We start from the raw sequence: 19,812 nt of genomic DNA, 5'->3' as shown, positions 1-19,812 counted from the left end.
GAAACAGAAATACAAAATAGAGAAAGTCCTCCTCTATAGGGAAAACTGACAATAAATGTCTTAGACCATTTAGCTAGTGTACATGTGTATGTTTAATTAGAAAAATTATATATTTTTGCAAACATCAGAAAATGCCACAGAATATCGTGCAGCTTGATTTTTTTCAATACATGGTGTCTAGATATCTTTCCATAGCTAAATGTAAAACCTATCTTATGCTGTAAACGTAAAACCCTATCTTATGCTAGAATGCCATCTCCTGAATGCATTTACCTTGATTCATCAAGTCTGCGAATGATCAATTTTTCAGCAAGACCAGAGTTGGGATCACAAATCAACCACTGTTGAGTTGCCCACATTTAGTGTCTCCTAGCAGCATCACTGTGTAAGATTCCACGACTTCAGGGTTTACAGGGATATTGAAGTTACTTGGCAGGTGAACCATGCAAGACCTCTAAAGTAAATGTACTTTAAGTCAAAGCTAGTATGCTTTATAAAACATATGGAAGTGTCAATAAAGATATCTGTGTCTACCCTCCAAGTTAAGCCAGCCACATCCTTAGCTATGCAACCCGTGCCCATTTGCTATCTGCAAAATATGTTCAAAGTCCAAACCATGAGGAATAAATATTTGCCCTGTGTCTGTTCTCATGTGTGTTTAGCCCCAAACCAGAGACTGAGCCACGTGAAATTGGGTCACACCTGAAGGAGATTAGGCTGGAACACAGAAATTGTTTATCGAAGATCCAGTCAACACTTGGTTGCCCTAGGAAGGACTTAGAGACACTGCTGTCATTCAGCAGGCCCATCACTTAAGCCACATTTTTATTGCAACCTTGGAAGTTATTGAGCTGAGTCTTTTCTTTGAACTCATCTATGAAGCCTGTTCCCACCTGCATCAAGGGGCATGGAAAGGTCTCAGAAAGTCCCTACACAATCTGCTTGCTGCTTTCACATTTCCATCTGCTTCTAAAAGCTGTAGTGAGTTCAGAGGTCTGGGACCCTGCCACGTGAACCATTAGAAGCAGCATTTGGTTTTGAGTACGTGACTCCAGCATGTGAATATGGCCAGCCCGGGCCCCTGATTGCACATGGGGACATTCCATGTCTCAGCTGGCTCGCAGGCCGACTGAAGTGTCCCCCAGACTGGGAAAGGATGACTGTCCCTTTAGGTTAGTAGTCAGGACTTTGGTTACAACCCGTGACACCTTAGCTCTCTTGGAAGCTTGACTTTGGGCTGACAGTTACAGATGCACCTGTCACATGTGTGCCTTCCAGGCAGAGCCACGGGCGGGACGTCAACACAGTCCATCAACACCTCACATCAAAAATCCAAGTTGGCGAAGTTTAAGCAACTCTCTCTAAACCCATCTACTCTTCTGCCCCAGAGCACATGTATACCTAATACACATCTTTTAAAGTGTAGTTTTTGTAATTTTTACTTTTAATATGATTCAAATGACAGAAAAGTTGCCATAAGGTATATCTTTTACCCAGATTCACTATTCCTTTACATTTTGACCTGTTTATCATTCCCTCCCTCTCTCTCTCTTCCTTCTGCTCATCTGTTTTAATCTGTCTGTCTATCCATCCATCCTTCTGTCTTATCATTTATGCATGTTTTCTTGAACCACTGGAGACATTGTACCTCTTAACCCCTAACTACATCAGCATGAATTTTTTAAGAACATGGATTTTTCTCTTACACAATCATAGTGTGGTTGCATTTTCTTCTCAGTTGGGAGGGGAGCATCACAGCATATACTTCAACTGTCAGGGGAAGGAAAGAGACTCACATGCTTTAAGGACCCTGCTGAATGCTAGGCATTGCACCAAGGCAATTTACATACTTTGTAGCAGTTTTGTCTTCTTTTTTTTTTTTTTTAAAGATTTTATTTATTTATTTGACAGAGGGAGATCACAAGTAGGCAGAGAGGCAGGCAGAGAGAGAGAGGAGGAAGCAGGCTCCCCACTGAGCAGAGAGCCCGATGCGGGACTTGATCCCAGGACCCTGAGATCATGACCTGAGCCGAAGGCAGCAGCTTAACCCACTGAGCCACCCAGGCGCCCGCAGTTTTGTCTTCTAACAGGCCGGGAATCAGTTTCATTTTCCCTATTTTATAGATAAGCAAACTCCAGCCTGGAGAAATTCAGAAACTTCCCTGGGGTTAGTCACTGGGGATTAGACGCAGATCCAGCTGTGTCTGATGCTCTCACCACCCTAGCACTGGTCCCTGGAGACCTTGAGGCCCAGACGTGGTGTGTGTCTGTCTTCAGAGGCGCCAGACCTGCCTCTTTTGTTCGTCTCAGTGGATCGTCTCAACTCTTCAAGGTGCTGCAGACTCAGTCACTCAGGGAACGGCAGGGCTCTTCAGCAAGATGCTCACTACTTGGAGCTTGTCTTCAGTCCTGTGAAGACGAGAACGCCCCCAACACATGTCTGCAAGATGAACTCGTCTGTGAACGTGCACCTGCTGGAGCCAGCTGATCACATAGTGGGGGTGGGGAGCAGGCGGCAAAAACACAGCATTCCCTGGGACGGGGAGTAGGAAAGACACAGGTTTCCTGTTTAGACCAGCACTGTTGGAGAAGGTTATCATTGTCCTAGATCCTCGGATTTAGCTGGGCCAGTCTTCTGGGAGGAGTGGAATTATAGAACTTAGAGCCGCACAAACACAGATATTTCACATCTGGAAAGGACTCTGGACGTATAGGCTACCTCCCTCGTTCCAGACATTGGGAAACTGAGGCTCAGAGAGGAAAATGAGTTTTTCCCTGTCATGCACCCAACCAGTGGCCAGGCTGGGACTTGGATCCACGCCCCCTGTCTTCTGCTACATCCGGAAGCCCCATGCTGCTTACAGCCCGACCCCTTCATCATCGACTCCTACCTATCTCGCGAAGCCACAGCCCTGCGTTCCATGTTTGGAAAACTACTGTATCTGCCAAAGAAAGTATTTATATTAGTGAGTAATTAACTAGTTATCCATTTTTATTAATCAAAACCACAAACATATGAATCAGACTTTCTCATCAGCTTAAGATCTAACAGGATTACCATATTGATAAAGAGACTCAACTCAGGTTTTTTAAGTGTCAAAAATTGGGGTGCCTGGGTGGCTCTGTCGTTAGGCGTCTGCATTCCGCTCAGGTCATGATCCTGGGGTCCTGGGATCGAGCCCCACATTGCAATCCCCGCTCAGCGGGAAGCCTGCTTCTCCCTCTCCCATTCCCCCTGCTTGTGTTCCCTCTCTCACTGTGTCTCTCTCTTTCAAATAAATAAATGAAATCTTTAAAAATAATTTTTTTTAAATAAATAAATGCCCCAAATCATGACCCTCCCTTGAAATACTATTACCTTCAAAGACCCGTAAGGACACATTAGAGAACCCAGGTTGGGAATTAGCGTACAACATCATGGTGTGTGCTCAAAGGGACTCAGGGTCCGTCTGTGTCCCCAGCAGACAAATTTTACTCTAGCTGCTCACCGGGAGACCTCATTCTTTCTACCTCTTCCCTTCCCAGTCCCTCCCTCCCTCCTTTGCTGCCTCATTGTTCCTATCTGCCATAAGGCATAAAGCAAATAATAGCCACGTTTATACAGACAGTCTCAAGAATAGATTGGAACGATTATGCCTATAACTGGACACCTGTTATGAGTCAAATATGATTTTGAACCTAATTGAGTTTAATGAAAAGGTGTTTTAGATCAATGGCAGAAAAGAACATAGACCAACCTATCCTAAATCAAATATTTGCTAAAGAATATAACACATAAAAAGGTTTTTTGTTTTTTTTTTTTTCTTTCCCCTAACCAGATAGGGTTTCTCACTTGGCCCTGAAACCAGACACAAACAAACCATTAACACAGAGATTTGCAAGATTTTTCAGTCCTCAAGATGTTCATTTCATGGGTCACTTTGGAAAATGAGAATTGGAAGTAAACTGGTATGAGTAAAGATGCTGCTAGTGGTCACTGGCAGGCCTCGGCCTCCGCCCGGAGTCAATCTATTGTAGACCCGCCTTCTTGGGAGAAGAAAGTACCCATGAAATGTATTTTTAAAACCTGAGTGTAAACCATAACTGAGACCCAGTCATTTAAGGACCTAACAATGTCCACAGCATGAATTCCTCTTGCACTGTGGTGACTGGCCGCTGAGGAAGTGCTTGCTCTAGGAGGCCTACTCCACTGCGCAGCAGCTCGGGTACAAGCCTTGTGAGCTGCTCTTCCAACCTGGAGGAGACAGTGACAGAGGGGCCGGCCTTCATGCTGGTCACTAGACAACTGGACAGGCAAGGAGCAGGAGTGGCCCAGAACGACCCTGTGGTTCTGTGTGTCTGCCCTGTCATCGGAGCACGAGTTAGCCCAGGCTGACCACAGCAGAGTCACATGGGGCAGAAACATGCTTGTTTGGAGGGGGGCGGGCAGAGCACTCAGCTCAGCCTGCCTGGTGATAAACTCTGAGGACCAGCCACATTACCCTGCCTCGGCTCTCAGCTGGGTCTGTGGTCTTTGTGCGGACCGCTCACCCTAAGGGAGAAGCAAAGGTCCCGCATCTTTGTGGTCATTCTGGAGAAGCGTTCAGCTCTTGTTAGCCACGCTCAGACTCAAGTCTCATCACATACGAAGAACTCTGTTTGCACTCAGTGGAGTCGCAGGGATGTTCTGGGAGCTGCCTGGGCCAGACGCTCAATCCCATTCCTTTTGGGGAAAGTGCTTGACCTCTGGACATAGTAGAGGGGGAGGTCTGCAAGGGGCACTTGGGTTTCTCCAATTCAGGACTGAGCCATGAAAGGAAATTCTTACTGACTCTAATTGTCCTCAGCCCAGATGAGACAAATGAGGGTGTTTTGTGATAGACTTACCCAAATATTAGCCCTTGCAAGGGATGAGACCCACATCAAATGTAATTAGATGTTGAAGTTCTCTTTATCATAGAATATGGTGATTATGCAAAATGCGGGCTATGCTATTAGACCATGTTTCAGGTCTGGAAAATTGCATCCTTCTCTTCAAAACTGGATTGGCATCTGGTTACTCATTCTCCAACCTCCCAGAGACTCCTAGGCTGATTAAGGTTTGCACAGACCAAACAGACGCACTTCCTCCCTCCCGAAGCTTTGATTATGTCCCCTTCTTGGCTTCCAAACTGTGTTCCTCAGAGGTCCTTGGGGCTGCTGGCTGGTGGTGGTGGCAGGGGGCCCGAGCCCCAGGTTTGCCTAGCCCAGCTCCTCTTATTTGTGGAATATATTGGGCTGGTGAGCAAGCCTGTATTTGCGGAAAGGATTCAAGCCTAACACCGTTGTGAAAGCCACCACCCTAAACCATGCATTGTTGTCATGGATGTCTATATATAAGGTTCCCACAAATCCTTGCTGTGCTCTTTTTTCTGTGGTCACACAATACGAGGTATATAAGAAAAATGTTAAAAAACCTCTCTCCTCCTACTCCTTTCCAGTTCAGTCAGCTCTTTGACGATAACTAGTGTTGACAAGTTGCTGGGTACCCTCCCCTGCCTGCCTTTCTCTGTCTGTGCTGATAGCCTTGAAAAATTTTTCATTATGAAAAATTTCAAATGTGCAGAACAGGACAGACAAGTATAAAATTAACCCCAAGTTCCAACAGCGATCAAAACTTTACACTTGTTTGATGTATCTCTTTCTCACATATAGATTTTTTTTTTTTTAAAACAAAAAAGGCATTGGCCTGGATGCCAATTCAATTACCCTCCTTTTGTTTTGTTTAACAAAAAAAGGCATGTGCTGTCTGGCAGCTTGTTTTGTTGCTGAACTGTCTTTAAAATTATTCCTTATCAGCTCACTTACCTCTGCCTTTTAATGGCTCTGTCATCTTCCATTATCTGCTTGAAACATCATTTACTCAAAAATTCCCCTACTCTCAGACAATCCAGGCTGTTTCCAGAATTTTACCCCACCTTATAAATAACTGCAGTGTCCTTGAACATAGATGCTTATATATTGGTGCATTTGTTTCTGTAGGAGAGATTTCCACAAGTGGGATGGCAAGATCCTGGGCTATCTGTACTTCAAGTTTTATTAAATATTGCTCAAGTGTATTCTCAAGGGGTCATAGCCTGTAACCTGCCTCCAGTGACCCAGGGATAAGCCCAGGTGTTCACATCCCTGGCAGTTCTGGATGTGAATTGCTCATTAAAATGTTGGAAATCTTTCCTGTAACAGGGTGGCATAAAATTGATATTTTATACATATCTGCATTAATTTCATATTATCCTTTTGCAATCACTATTGGGGGGAAGGTGGTCATTAGGTACATCTGGAACAGAAGGCCAGAGGGAAATGTATTTGGAAGACTAGCCACAGCTCTCTGTTCCCATCAGTTTGCACAGCGGAAAACGGGTGCCGGCCGCGTGGTGCACATCTGCAACCTCCCGGAAGGAAGCTGCACGGAGAATGATGTCATTAACCTGGGGCTGCCCTTTGGGAAGGTCACTAATTACATCCTCATGAAGTCCACTAATCAGGTAGGTCGGGCACTTTCACACTGGGACATACCAGATAGACCACATATTGGTGGAGGGAACTATATAATTTTTTTTTTTAAAGGAGCTATTCGTGGGGGATACCTGGGTGGCACAGTTGGTTAAGTGTCTGTCTTCCACTCCAATCATGATCCCAGGGTTCTGGGATCGACTCCCACATTGGGCTCCTTGCTCAGCGGGGAACCTGCTTCTGCCTGCCGCTCCCCCTGCTTGTGCTCTCTCTCCCTCCGACAAACAAATAATATCTTTTCTATTTTTTTTAAAGAAGGTATTCTTGGGGCTCCTAGGTGGCTAGGTCAGTTAAGTGGATGTCTTCAGCTCAGGTCATGATTCCAGCATCCCAGGACCAAGCCCCATATGGGGCTCCCTGCTCAGTGGGGAGCCTGCTTTTCTCTCTGCCCCTGCTCTGTTGTCTCTCAAATAAATAAATAAAGTCTTAAAAAAAAAAGAGAGAGAGAAAGAAGCTATTCTGAAAATAAAAAGGTAATACACAGCTGGCCTCTTGTTGGTATAGCACAGAGGTTTTGTCTGGTGGTGGTGTTTTGCTTACCTTGGTCTCAGCTTACCCTCCTTGTGATGGGCGCCGGCCTCTGTGAGTAGCCTGGAGTTAAGGAGGTACTTTGGAATGAGGGACTCATTAACATGGAAAAGCTAACTGACCCCCAAAATAGAAACCCATAAACTCGAATCTTTTCACTGTATTACAAACCCCCTGAGTTAATGTTACAGCCTTACCATCTAAGCTTCTCGTATCTGAAAGCCTGGGTTTGGAGCAAGCCAACAACTCTCTGTGAACAGATGTCTTCAGAGATCTTTGGTGTTAGTATCTGAAGCCCTTGGGTCTTGTAGCAGGAGAGTGGGTGGGAATTGATGGGTGCCTGGTAAGTCTAAAGGACAAAGAACCTTTACCCTGTGGGGGTTGAGTGAGAACTTGACGGTTAATACGGCTGTCTTCGCTTCTGGAGTGAAAGGATGAGTTTATGCATAGAAATGGCCGGGAATAAGAATATTTTATCTTTAGTGTTAATAAATATTTTTACTTTATGAACCAAAGGGGCAGACATAGACATTTTTTTCTTTTTTTAGATTTTATTTATTCATTTATTTAGAGAGAGAGAGAGAAAGAATGTGAGTAAGGGGAGGGGCACAGGGTGAGGGGAAGAATTTGAGCGAGCTCCACACTGAGCACAGAGCCTGATGCGGGGCTTGATCCCACCACTTTGAGATCATGACCTGAGCCAAAACTGAGTAGGGCGCTCAACTGGCTGAGCCATCCAGGGGCCCCAGGAAGTTCTTTTCTTAATTAACACATGAACTTTAGAGACTCTGAACCATATCAGATCACTGGTGGTCTTCTTCCATCAAAGTGGGCTTGGACTACTCACTTAGTCCCTTTGCTCCGACTGCTCAGAATTCTATTTTGGATAAATGTACAGAATTCAGCTTGCAACGTTAATGCAGTGCGATTCCCTGAATTAGTATTATTCCCATCTGAGCTGAGAAGTAGAGGTGCAAAAATGTTTGCATCAAGAAAGAGGCACTTAGAAAGCTGGGTGACAGGATCCGAAATAAAACCCTACAGAATGTTGACTTCATCTCCCACACATCTGCCATAGACTGTGACAGCAGGGAAAAGCATCTCTGACATTCAGAAACAGATGCGAGGGAAGACGAGCTTGGTTAGCCCACTTGGTTCAAAGGAACTGCGAGTGTAGGGACCCACAATGAGGGCTCCCTGGTCACAGACCACTTTCCCTTTTCAACATCAAGGGACCATGTGCTGTCTGTATAGTACAAACCAAAGCAATCTAAGAAATGGTAACAGGACGAATTCACCACAGCTGCTGTTGGGTAAACTGGCGGGTCAGTCAATACAGTCTATTTAGAAACTCTCTGGAGATACTGATTGAATGCAAAAGCCCATTTTTTGTGTGTTTTATTAGAACAGTTCAATAAAGAGGGAATACGCTATAGAGCTGTAACTGAGGGTTTTCTCCTCTCTGTAACTCAGAAAGCCCTGGCTTTCTTTCAAGCCTTGGGAGCCCCTGAGTTGTTTAGTATTTTTCTTTCCCTGCAAAGAAAGTGTGAACTCAGAGACTCATGGCTGTGTCTCTGTCTCCTACCCTCACTGCGACAAAATAGCAAATTTTGCAGGGATCAGCCCAAGGTCACTTGTACCAGACTCCCTCTCCCCACTACGTCCCCTCAGAGAACTGTGGGTTAATGGATTCTCCCATCCCAAGGGGGCTCCTGTGGCATGATGTGGCACAGGGTGGATAGTAATAATTTAAGAATTATTGGTAACCAGGGGGATTAGGAGAGGGGTTGTCTTATAATGAGCTCTTTGGGTGAAGTTAATAAGTAGGTCTCTTTGAACAGATGGGATCAAAGACAGCTTCTTGCCCTGATCGTTTTTCTTTTTATTGAAGTATAAAATAAAATACCTCTTTTTATACCTCTTTTATTGAGGTATAAAATACATACTCTAAAGTGTACTCGTCTTAAGTGTACAACTCCATTAATTTTCTACGTGTGTACACCCATGTAATTACCGCTCAGGTCAGGAGAGGGGACATTTCCAGAGAACCTCAGAAGGTTTCCTTATACCCCACCCAGTCAGAACCCCACCCCTGCCCCAGAGGGAAGCTCAGCTCTAACATCTATCAGCATTGATTCATTTTGCCTATTCTTGAACTTCATAGACATGGAATTATGTCTAGTACTGACTTTTGTTTAAGACCATTCACATCAGGGGTGCCTGGGGGGCTCAGCTGGTTAAGCATCTGACTCTTGATTTTGGCTCAGGTCATGATCCGCCCCGTGTCCAGCTCTGTTCTGGGTATGGAGCCTGTTCAAGATTCTCTCTCTTCCCTCTCCCTCTGCAGCCCCCACCGCCCCAGCAACAAAAAAAGACCATTCATGTCAGCTTCAGCTTAAGTCCTTCCATTTTTTTTTCCTAGGCCTTTTTAGAGATGGCTTACACAGAAGCTGCCCAGGCCATGGTCCAGTATTACCAAGAAAAATCTGCTGTGATCAACGGTGAGAAGTTGCTCATCCGGATGTCCAAGAGATATAAGGAATTGCAGCTGAAGGTAAAGCATTCTCCCATTGTTTAGTCACTCGGCAGCATCAACTGTGTGTCTCCTTGTGGGGCACTGGCCTAAGTGCTGGCGGGAAGGAAGGGATAGGAAGACATCCAGAGATTACCTACGGCCTTTGGGACTATCACATAGGAAGGCCAACTTGAAAACATGGCAAGAAAAATGCTTATTGAGATAAGTATAAAATGCAAAGGGATGCTGGAGACAGCATGACTAACTACATGCTACTCGAGGAGGGGTCTTGAGGAAAGACTTACAAGGGAAGTCTTTTGAAGGATGAAGGAAGCAGGGGAAGGTGTTTGCATTTCAGACGTGGGAGCTCCAAGCTCTGAATATAATCTCCTCTGAATATAACCTCCTTCTCTGCCCTTACAGAGCTCCAGTAACTTTCTCTTCCTCTCTCACCACCACCCCGCCCTGATGTCTTCTTCTCTCCTCTGGCCTCTATAATTATGTCTTCAGCCCCATAGAAATCCTTCTAAGCAGCCCATGACTGTATTGGCCACAGTCAGGGATGAATTCAGATAATTCCAAACAGGGCTTTTGTTTCTGTTTTAGCTTGTTCTACATTTGTCTCTTCTTTATTATTTTCTTTTTCCTTATTTTATTGTGAGGTATAACATACATTCAGAAAAACGACTAATTATGTATTGTGCAGTTTAAAAAGTAGTAATGGGGGCATGTGGGTGGCTCAGTCATTTAAGCCTCTGACTCCTGATTTCGGTTCAGGTCACAATCTCAAGCCCTCTGTTGGGCTCTGTGCTCAGTGTGGAGTCTGCTTGTCTCTCCCTCGCTGCTTCCTCTGCACCTCAAATAAACAAATAAATAAATAAAAATAAGTAGTAATGGTTGAAATCTCATAAAGCCTATAAAACCACCACCAAAGTCAAGAAATACATCACCCGTGGCACCCAGAAGCCCCTCTGAATCCCTCCACAAGCTTCACCCATCCCTGTTCACTCTCCTGACCAAGGATGATCATTTCTTTGCTTTTCCTTAGAGTTCAACAACCCATTTCTGCCTCCCTTACCATTAGCGTTTAGTTTTGCCCAATTTTGAACTTTACATGAATGGAGTCATGCTCTTTGTGTTCTTTCATTCAACTTCTGCGATCCATGCTGGGTGTATCTGTTGATTCTCACTGTTACATAAATTTCCATTGTATGACTATGTATTTATACGTTCCACTGTGGATGGACATTTGGGCTGTTTCCAGTTTTAGGGTATTAGGGACAAGTCAATATAAACATTCTTTTTTTTTTTTCCTTTATAAACATATAATGTATTATTAGCCCCAGGGGTACAGGTCTGTGAATCGCCAGGTTTACACTCTGTAAACATTCGTGAAGATGGCATCCTGGTACATACGTACGTGAGGTATAATGAGGGGCACACACGTAATTAGGAGTAGAATTGCGGCATCTCAAGGCATGCTTACCCTGAACTTTACCAGCAAGCCCTTTTCAAAATCAGTTGTCCCAAGGGTGCCTGGGTGCCTCAGTGGGTTAAACCCTCTGCCTTTGGCTCAGGTCATGATCCCAGGGTCCTGGGATCAAGCCTTACGTCGGGTTCTCTGCTCAGCAGGGAGCCTGCTTCCCCCCCACTCCTCTCTGCCTACTGTGATCTCTGTCTGTCAAATGAATAAATAAAATCTTAAAAAAAAAAAAATCAGTTGTCCCAGATTTACGTTCCTGCTAGAGTCAGAGTTTTCAGTGGTATGCTTTCTTACTAACATTTTGTTAGATGACTTTTTGATTTTTGCCTATCTGGAAATGTATATTGGTTTATTATGGTTTTATTTTTTACTTTTTCTAAAAGATTTATTTGTTTGTTTTAGAGAGAGGGCGAGCACACATTTGAGTGGGGGGAGGAACAAAGGGAGGAGGAGAGAAGCCGAGTCCCTGCTGACCAGGGGGCCTGACAGGGGGCTCCATCTCAGAACCCTGAGATCATGACCTAAACAGAAACCAAGAGTCAGACGCTTAACCGACTGAGCTACCAGGCGCCCCATCATGGTTTATATATTTATTTTCCTGATTACTAATTGAGGTGAGCCCTTTTTCCTGTGTTCATTGGCCATTCCATTTGGATCTTCTGTGGTGGAAAGTTTCTTTTAAGGTCATTCGCCCATACCTTTCTTTAGACTGTGTCTTCTTCATGGTTTGCAGGAAGGAGCTCACTTAACTGGAGCACTTAGTCCATTTGGATTTATTGTAATTAAATTGCTATATTTTTATTTAAATCTACTTCTTATTTTGTGCTTTCTACTGTCCCATTTTAATAGTGCCCTTCTAGTTCACTTCAGCTTATTCCACATTTACTGAGGTCCCATTTTGTTCAAAACCCTTTCGTGTCTTTAATCTGCCTTCAAGATTGAAGACCGGAGACAAAGGCTCAGTGGTTGTGGCTAGCTAAGGGTAGCATTCTGACAAGTCTGCATGTGGAGATGGTAATGTCGCCAAAGCCTTGATTCTGCTTTGCTTGTATTATTGCTTCTGAAGTTTCTTTGCCAACAATTCTAGCAGAACCTGGCATCCCCCCCCCCCCCCCCCCGGGGAATGAAAGCACATTGCTTTGCTCAGGCACCTGAAAGATCCCATCCAATTGTGGACTCAGCCAAAGTTTCTGTTCTCCTGGATTCTCCCCTGGAGGCTAGAATTGAATTTCTGCACTAAATTCCCAGTGGATCTTCAGTCTCTAAATGAAATGTTGTAAAATTCTGATTAGGATTAGCAGGAGTACTCAGCTTTTTAAATGAAGGAGTTAAGGCACCATAGTACCTTCCTGCGGGAGATGGTTTGGGGTGGTGCAAACACCATGGGTTAAAAAGGTCAGATGGGCAAGGTCTGCGCTCAGCAAAAGTTCACTCGGTGCCCACTGTGGGCGGGAGCTGGGCCAGGTGCCATGGTTATAGACACAGCAAGCTGGCGGAGGGGCTCACAGTCTGGTGTGAGGAAGGACGGGAAAATAGAACCATCGACAACCACGTGACCTATTCCAGATGGGACAGTGCTGGTGCTACCTGGATTTTACCTAGTCCTGCTTAGATGAGCTTGGACAAGGTGTTTAAACTGCATGAACTTCAGTTTACCAGATCAGGAAAGGACTCTATGTTGAGTTCGTTGGTTTTAAGCCCTTTTTTGCCCCGTGTATTATCTCTTTGAGTCTTGCGGTCACCTTCCCCTGGGAGGTGTGGAGGGTGGATAATGATAGTAATTATAACAGTACAACAGTAATACCAAGAATAGGTACTTTTAATTGAGTCTTGGGTCAGGTCATGGGCTAGACACTTCACACATGTCATCTACTCTAATCCTGACATCAGTCTCGTCAGATAGGTGTTCGTTATCTCGGTTTAACCGATAAGGAAATGGAGGCTCAAAGAAGTTCAGTGACTTGCACAAGCTCATAGGGCCTGAAAGAGCCCTGATCAAAACCTGAGGCCATTTAGGCTTTGTGTATGTCTGCGCCTCTGTGTCGTGTCAGTAGGATCTCCACTGTCCGTGTGAGAAGTCGGGAAATCTGCCGTTAGTCCTCCAGCCCATAAGCAGCAGACAGTTTTCTAATAGGGTTTCTCGAACTTTATGTATGAACAAATCACTTGCAGGTCCTGTTAAAATTTCTGGTTCAGTAGAAGCGGGGCAGGGCTGTCATTCTGCCTTTCCAACATGTCTCTGGGAAGGTTGCTGGTTCTCACAGCATACTTTGAGCAACAAGGGACTAGAACATGAGGCTTTCTGCCCTTTATGAAGGATTTTCTGCTCCCAAGCTGTCACGATGCCTCCGTGAGAAAGATCTCAAAACCCACTGTAGCCACATAGGAAGGCACGCATCGTGGTCCCTGTGTTGGCGTGAATCAGCTAGGACTGTCTCTGCAAGTGACAGAAAATGATCTCCTTTAAGCTTACAGACTAAAGTGTTTTGTTTTGTTTTGTTTTGTTTTGTTTTTAAGGGGGGTGGATTTACTGGCTCGTGTAAATGAAAAGGCCTGGAGTGGCCGTGGCTGCGGGTGCAGCTGGCTTCGGGGCCTCAGCGATATCCTTAGGACTTGGCTCTTCTCCGCTCTGCCTTCTTCAGTTCGCTTGGCTTTGTTTTGGGGGGTCTCCCTGGATGGCCGGGACAGCCCCAGCCTCCCTCCTCTAGGTGGCGTGATGGCTTCATCGACTGCTGCCATCTGGCGTCTCTTCCTCCCTGTTCTGTTCCTCGGGACAAGAGAGCCTGGGTTTTTTGGAGTAGCTTCCTCAGAGGTCCCAAGAGCCACCGTGATCGGGCCACCGTGATCGGGCTTGCTCAGGACACATGTCCTTCCCTAAGCCAATCTCTGTGCTCGGGAAGGCCACGCCGCGTCTGGCCCGGCCTGTGTCACCTCCAGGCAGGGTGGAGGAGGGGAAGTGGCTACTGGGGAGATAAAACACCGTCTTTGTATGTGTCTCTGGGCCACGGGGTGGGGTGGGGGGGCCACTTGGGGTCCCACCAGAGCTTGCAGAGGTGGGGGAATGTTTTGATTGGTGTTTTTTCCTCTACCTTTACCTTTGGCTCACCAGGCAAAGTGGAGGGAGAAAAAGGAGAGATTTAAGGTATCTCTTATCGCCTCCCCCGAATATTTCCTCGCGCCGGCCATCAGGGCTCCCCATCCCTCTTCGTGGCAGAGGCTCTATTCCTCAGGGCACTTGAGGCAGAATCTTTCACAGAATGAAAAACACCAAATCGGAAAGATCAATAAAAAGTGATTTTTTTTTTCTTCCTGCAGACCTGGACGAGAAGAATGAGCTCTGTTCTGGGCTGTTCTAGAGAGACTTCTCCAGAACCATGGTGTCTTACATGCGGAAGGGAACTTGGACTAATTTAAACCAGTGTCTCCCAGTTACTGCATCAGAGAAGTGTCAGGGGAGTTTTTAGGGTCCTTTGATTAGGTTCCCAGAGATTTCCCTGAGAGATTTGGGGTGGGGTTGAGGGTCCCAGGCGGTTTAGGGGCAGAGGGCCTGGTTTCAGAGCCACTGGTCTTGTCAGCCTCTCAGCCACAGAGAGTCTCCGGCCCTGAGAAGCATTCTTGGGTACGTTCCATGGTGCTCTCAGGAAGGTTCAATCAGAAATGGTGACTGAGGGTTTTCTCCAGATAAGACATGGTACTAAGGGCTGGCGAGTTTGCTGTGTAACTGAAAAGACAGGCTATTTCTCTGGAAATTATACAAGATTTAAACATGAGTGCATCAGTATGGAGCTCCTAGAAGTTCAGTGGCAAAAGGCAGGATGACTGGCTTATGTAAAGGAGGGAACGATTGCCGAATAGGGCTTGAAGGCTGCGGTGAATCAGCTTAACAGAGAGGGTGTCCAGGAGGAAAGAGTCGGCTGAGAAGGGACTAAGACCCTGGGAAGCACAGTCATGTCGAGAAGGGTCAGGGCTGCTGTGACAGGGCCTGGCTGTGACAGGTTCAGGGTTCATAAGGAAGGTTTCAGCATCTTCCTGAGACTTTTGAGACATGGAAAACAGCCACAGAAGGGTCAGAGGGAACCTTCCCGCAGCTTCTTTTATGTAGGCCAAGCACCTGTGACTTTTATCAGCTCAGCCCGCTTTGCTGCCCTGCCTCGAGGCTGCTGGTGGATGCCAGATGGGCCTCATTATCTCACCTTTATAGGTGGTGGGAGGGAGTCTCCCACAGACAGCAAGCCTTGACCCCAGATCACCCAGCCAGCTGGAGGTGGAGCTAAGCTGTTCTTCCTGGGTTGAGATCCTCAAGTCCAGGGGCACTTGTCTGAAAGCAGCAAGATGTGTTGACCATGAGCACCATGGATGGTCCCCCTGTGGGGTTATTGAGCCACGTCAGTGTCTTCATAGGATGGGTGAAAAGATCTATGTCTGGGATTTGCTTCAGAGTATTCTGTGGGGTGGGGAAGTGGGGGGTACAGATAAACTAGACTGGTCAGAATTATTGATGATGCAAACGGAGCATGGCGGTCAAAATACCCTTCTCTGTGCTTTTGTGTATGTTTGCGGTGTTCTGTGATAAAGAGGTCCCCAAAATGTCAGGGCTGCTCCATTCAGCGTCCTGCTCACACTCCTCATGCCCTGGATTAAACTTTTTCTTCCTCTAAGAAGGTACTTTGTTCCCCTTGGGTGGACCGAACTGTGCACCCGAGTCCTCTTTGCTTCTCTTTGGCATCTGCATGGCCATCTCTGTTCTGACGATGACCTCTCTGACTTTCCCTAGAAACCTGGGAAAACTGTGGCTGCCATCATCCAGGACATGCATTCCCAGAGGGAGAGGGACATGTTCCGGGAAGCGGACAGGTGAGGCCTCAGTCCTGGGCATCAGGGCGGATTCTGGGCAGCTGGATGCTCTCCTGCTCTTATTCGTAGGGGTTATTCAGTCACACTGTGTCCTGCCCTTGCCCCTGCCCTGTCCATCAGCCTTTTTTCGGCCCTTCTTTTCCACGTGCCTGATGGAAGGCATTAGTGCTGCTCAGGGTAAGCCTCAGGAAAATGCAAAATGGTAGGCTTCCTCTCATCAGCTTGTCCTTTGTTGGGCGGGGGGGGGAGTATATAGAGGAGGGGTTCTGTTGATATTTGGCCCTTCAGGGCAAACAGTTTGCTAAAAAAGTCTGAAAGTAGGGGTGTGTGTGTGTTCCTTTTATAGCCGCCTGTTGATTTTTCATGGGGTGAATGTAGATATAGGAAGAGGAACGTACGGGAACCAGCCCCCCCTCCCGCCCACCCAAAAAAAGTAGGGACTTGACCAGTCACTTCCTCTGAAGATGGAATGCATTCAGTTTTCAAACTTATTTCTTCCTACTGAAATTGTGACCATACCAGGAGGGCGCTACAAGTTTCCCACTGTTGCTGCCCCACAAAGACCCCATCCCTATGGAGAGAGAGTAGAACACAATCTGTGGTTCTTACCCACTGCTGCCACAGGTAGCGCTCTGACGTCACTGCAGAGGGCAGAGTCCAGGCTGATACCCCGCTGGTGGTCAAGGCAGCCTGGTCCCAGTGAGCCACATACGGGTGTCCCCTGTTAGTCAGGGCTGCATGAGTTTCCTGTATTTGGGAACCAAATGAAAACCGCCTGTTCTTTTACAATAAAGGGTATATATACGATTAAGTAGATCTTCTTAATAATCAAACAACCTTCAGAAAGAAAGAGAGGGAAAGAGAGAGTGTGTGTTCATATGTTTGTATATCTTTCTATGTAGCTGCTTGGATTTGGGATTTCCATTTATTTGGGAATTTTTTTTTTAATGGTTGTTTAAGTTTTTTAAAGAGATGCATATAAAGCCATACCCTGCGGCTTGCAGCTCGGTGGTGAACTGTTGGGAGGAACTAGGAGGTCTGGCTCTGAATCTTGGGCAGATTGAGGTCCTTTTCTGGGATTCAGTTTCTTCACCTGAAACACGAGCAGGTCGGAGCTCTAAGGTTCCGAACCTCCAACCCTAACATGCCTTCCTCGTTCTTTGGTTTAGGATCTCTGAGCCTGGCCTCCTCACTCTCGTCCCCCCCCCCCCCCAGTAATTAGCATCCTTCTACCATGCCTAGGATCTGAGCAAACTGCGATGAGAAGTAAACAAGACAAATGGTGGCCAAGAGGCTGCCATTACAGTAGAGACCAGGTGGGTCGTGGCTCTGGTCTTGTAGTCAAGAGGCTGGAGCATTGAACCCCAGGGTCAGGCAGCCTTGCCCACCAGGCTGGACCGGGGCAACCTCCCCACACCCCAGGAGGAGCGTTGCCCACCCCCTGAGCCTAGCTTCCTTCCAAGAGGAACAAAGATGGAGTGGAGCCAAACCAGTCCAATTATTTATGCCAGTTCCCAGGAGCAGAATGAGTAGAGGCACAGAGATGGCCAGGACTGTCCTTAGGGAAAATCATCCTCCTAGAAGCCCAGACGAGGAAGAGCTTCCTCCTGTAGCACTCTGTGTCTTCTGTACAGCTGTGGTGAAGAGCATATGGCCACACGGGGTTATGTGTGCAGCGTGTCTGTGCGAGGAACTGGGCGTGTCTGTGTATGGGGGCCGGGGATGTGCAGATTTTAAAACCCACTCCTTTGCTCCCTAACAGGTATGGCCCAGAAAGGCCACGGTCTCGCAGCCCTGTGAGCCGGTCACTGTCCCCGAGGTCCCACACTCCGAGCTTCACCTCCTGCAGCTCTTCCCACAGCCCACTGGGCCCCAGCCGGGCCGACTGGGGCAGCAGCCGGGACTCGTGGGAGCACTCGCCCTATGCCAGGAGGGAGGAAGAGCGAGACCCGGGCCCCTGGAGGGAGAACGGGGAGGACAGGAGGGACAGGGCAGACGCGTGGACGCACGATCGCAAACACTACCCCTGGCAACTGGACAAAGCCGAGTTAGAGGAGCGGCTCGAAGGAGGGAGGGGCCACCGAGAAAAGCACCTGAGGCCGGGGTCCCCCAGCCTGCTGCACTCTGCCTCGGGCTACAAAAGCCGAGAAGAGGGCTACTACCGGAAGGAGCCCAAGGCAAAGTCGGACAAGTACGTAAAGCAGCAGCAGCAGGATGCTCTCGGGAGGTCCAGGAGGAGGGAGGAAGCCAGACTGCGGGAGAGCAGACACCCCCACCCCGAGGACTCAGGCAAGGAAGACGGGCTGGAGCCGAAGGTGACTGGCGCCCCTGAGAGCACCAGGTCGAAGCCGAGTGAGAAGAACAGAACCAAGAGACCCGACAGAGACCCAGAAGGAGCTGGTGATAGAAGAGAGAGCAGGATGGCGGGGAATGAGGTAATGACGCACCCTCTCCCCCAGGTAAGGAGAGGCAGGTTCCCGGGCAGGGCAGTGTTAACATAATGATGGTGCACTTTTATCGAATGAAGCACTTACTGAAGGTTGACTCTGTGCCTGTGCCAGGCACTGAACCAAGCACCTTATCTCAATCAAGGTATTTAATCTTCTCAGCCACTGCGGTGAGGTAATATGGGTAATAATACGATTATGGCTATGGACGAGGGAACTGAGGCACAGAGAGTCTAAGTTAATTGGCTACACAGTCTGCAAACAGCAGAGCACTGGGGCTCCAAACCCCTTGGCACGCTACTGCTGTGGCTGGAATTTAGGCAGTGATGGTCGCAGAGGCCTTCTGTGGTCCTGTGTGTGTCGGGGCTGGAGGGGTCCCGCGATGTTTGCACCACCGCACTCTGCCCAGGGAGGTGAGATCTTTGGTCTGCTCCATCCTTTCTCCTGCCCAAAGCATCCGCTGACCTTGGGGTTTGATGAGAGGTGGTAAAAAGACGCAGCCACCCCCCACGAAACTCACCCTGGGTGCCCCGAGCTTGGTGTGCTGCTCTGGTGCTGCTCTGGACACTGTCCAGAGCTTTATTTCCAGTGTAATAGAAATGCTCAGCCGTTGGCTGGCCCCTTTCGTCCACGCGTCTGAAAGGGCTTGTAACACACTGCCTAGCTATAGTTCACACGGTGGGTCATGAGGACTCACCGTACAAAATTCACCCTCTCACTGGGCTTACGCTTCCTTCTTGCCCAAACCACGTATGTTTAGGTAGGAGCGGAATAGAGGAGTTTGGGGAGCAGGGTGCGTCTGCATAAAGAACCCAGCTTTAAAAATCCTACATGTATATTTCCTAGCCCGACCCAGGACTTAGGGACAAAGTCGAAATAAGAGCCCAGTTCTTGACTCCAGGGACACTGAAGAGTCACGTGTTTGTCCACTACTGCCTTTACTCCTCCATGCACTTGGCCACTTGGCCAGGCAGGGTGCTAGGCGCAGGGCGTCCAGAGGTGAATGGGGCAGGGTCCATGCTGTGGCGAAGACCAAGGTCTCATGGTGTAAAGAGAGCTACAAAAATGACATTCAGTGGGGCCTGTGCCAGAGCAGAGCAGTGGATGAGCTGCTCCGGGGGCGTTCCCTCCGTGCAGGGACAGGGAAAGCTGCACAGAGGTCATGTGCAAGCCGGGCATGGGGCAAAAAGCAATGTGGGAAGCAGTGAGGGCAAAAGCAAGAAAGGAAGACTGTTTCCAAGAACCTACAAATACTCGGTGTGGCTGCATCTTTAGGGCGTCTTAAAGAATAATGTCTTTAAGAAGAAAAGTCATGCTCTTGTGCAAACGTAAAATGAATAATTGTCAAAGATGGTTATTTAACTTGTGAATTAATGAGGGTGCCGGCAAGATGTAAATGCTGGTCTAGAGGAGAATCCAGAAAGCTGGCAACATGGAGAGGTGCTCGGGAATGC

General features: G+C 47.4%; 1 protein-coding gene across 3 annotated transcripts in view; it reads left to right on the top strand.

Annotated features, from left to right (window-relative positions):
- RBM20 (RNA binding motif protein 20) overlaps positions 1-19,812 on the top strand; it is a 187,426-nt gene that overhangs the window by 144,581 nt on the left and 23,033 nt on the right. For all 3 annotated transcript variants that reach the window (XM_004763869.3, XM_013062130.2, XM_045068737.1), the window contains exons 6-9: positions 6,360-6,503; positions 9,482-9,613; positions 15,832-15,911; positions 17,674-18,346. In XM_004763869.3, coding sequence (XP_004763926.2) covers positions 6,360-6,503; positions 9,482-9,613; positions 15,832-15,911; positions 17,674-18,346 — 1,029 coding nt within the window. The remainder of the gene's footprint in view (positions 1-6,359; positions 6,504-9,481; positions 9,614-15,831; positions 15,912-17,673; positions 18,347-19,812) is intronic.

Source organism: Mustela putorius, unplaced genomic scaffold (assembly GCF_011764305.1).
Source record: "Mustela putorius furo isolate JIRA1106 unplaced genomic scaffold, ASM1176430v1.1 tig00003909_pilon_pilon_pilon, whole genome shotgun sequence".
NCBI classification, from domain to species: domain Eukaryota; kingdom Metazoa; phylum Chordata; class Mammalia; order Carnivora; family Mustelidae; genus Mustela; species Mustela putorius.
Note: the sequence above shows the minus strand (reverse complement) of the source record. Positions and strands in the feature narration are given on the sequence as shown.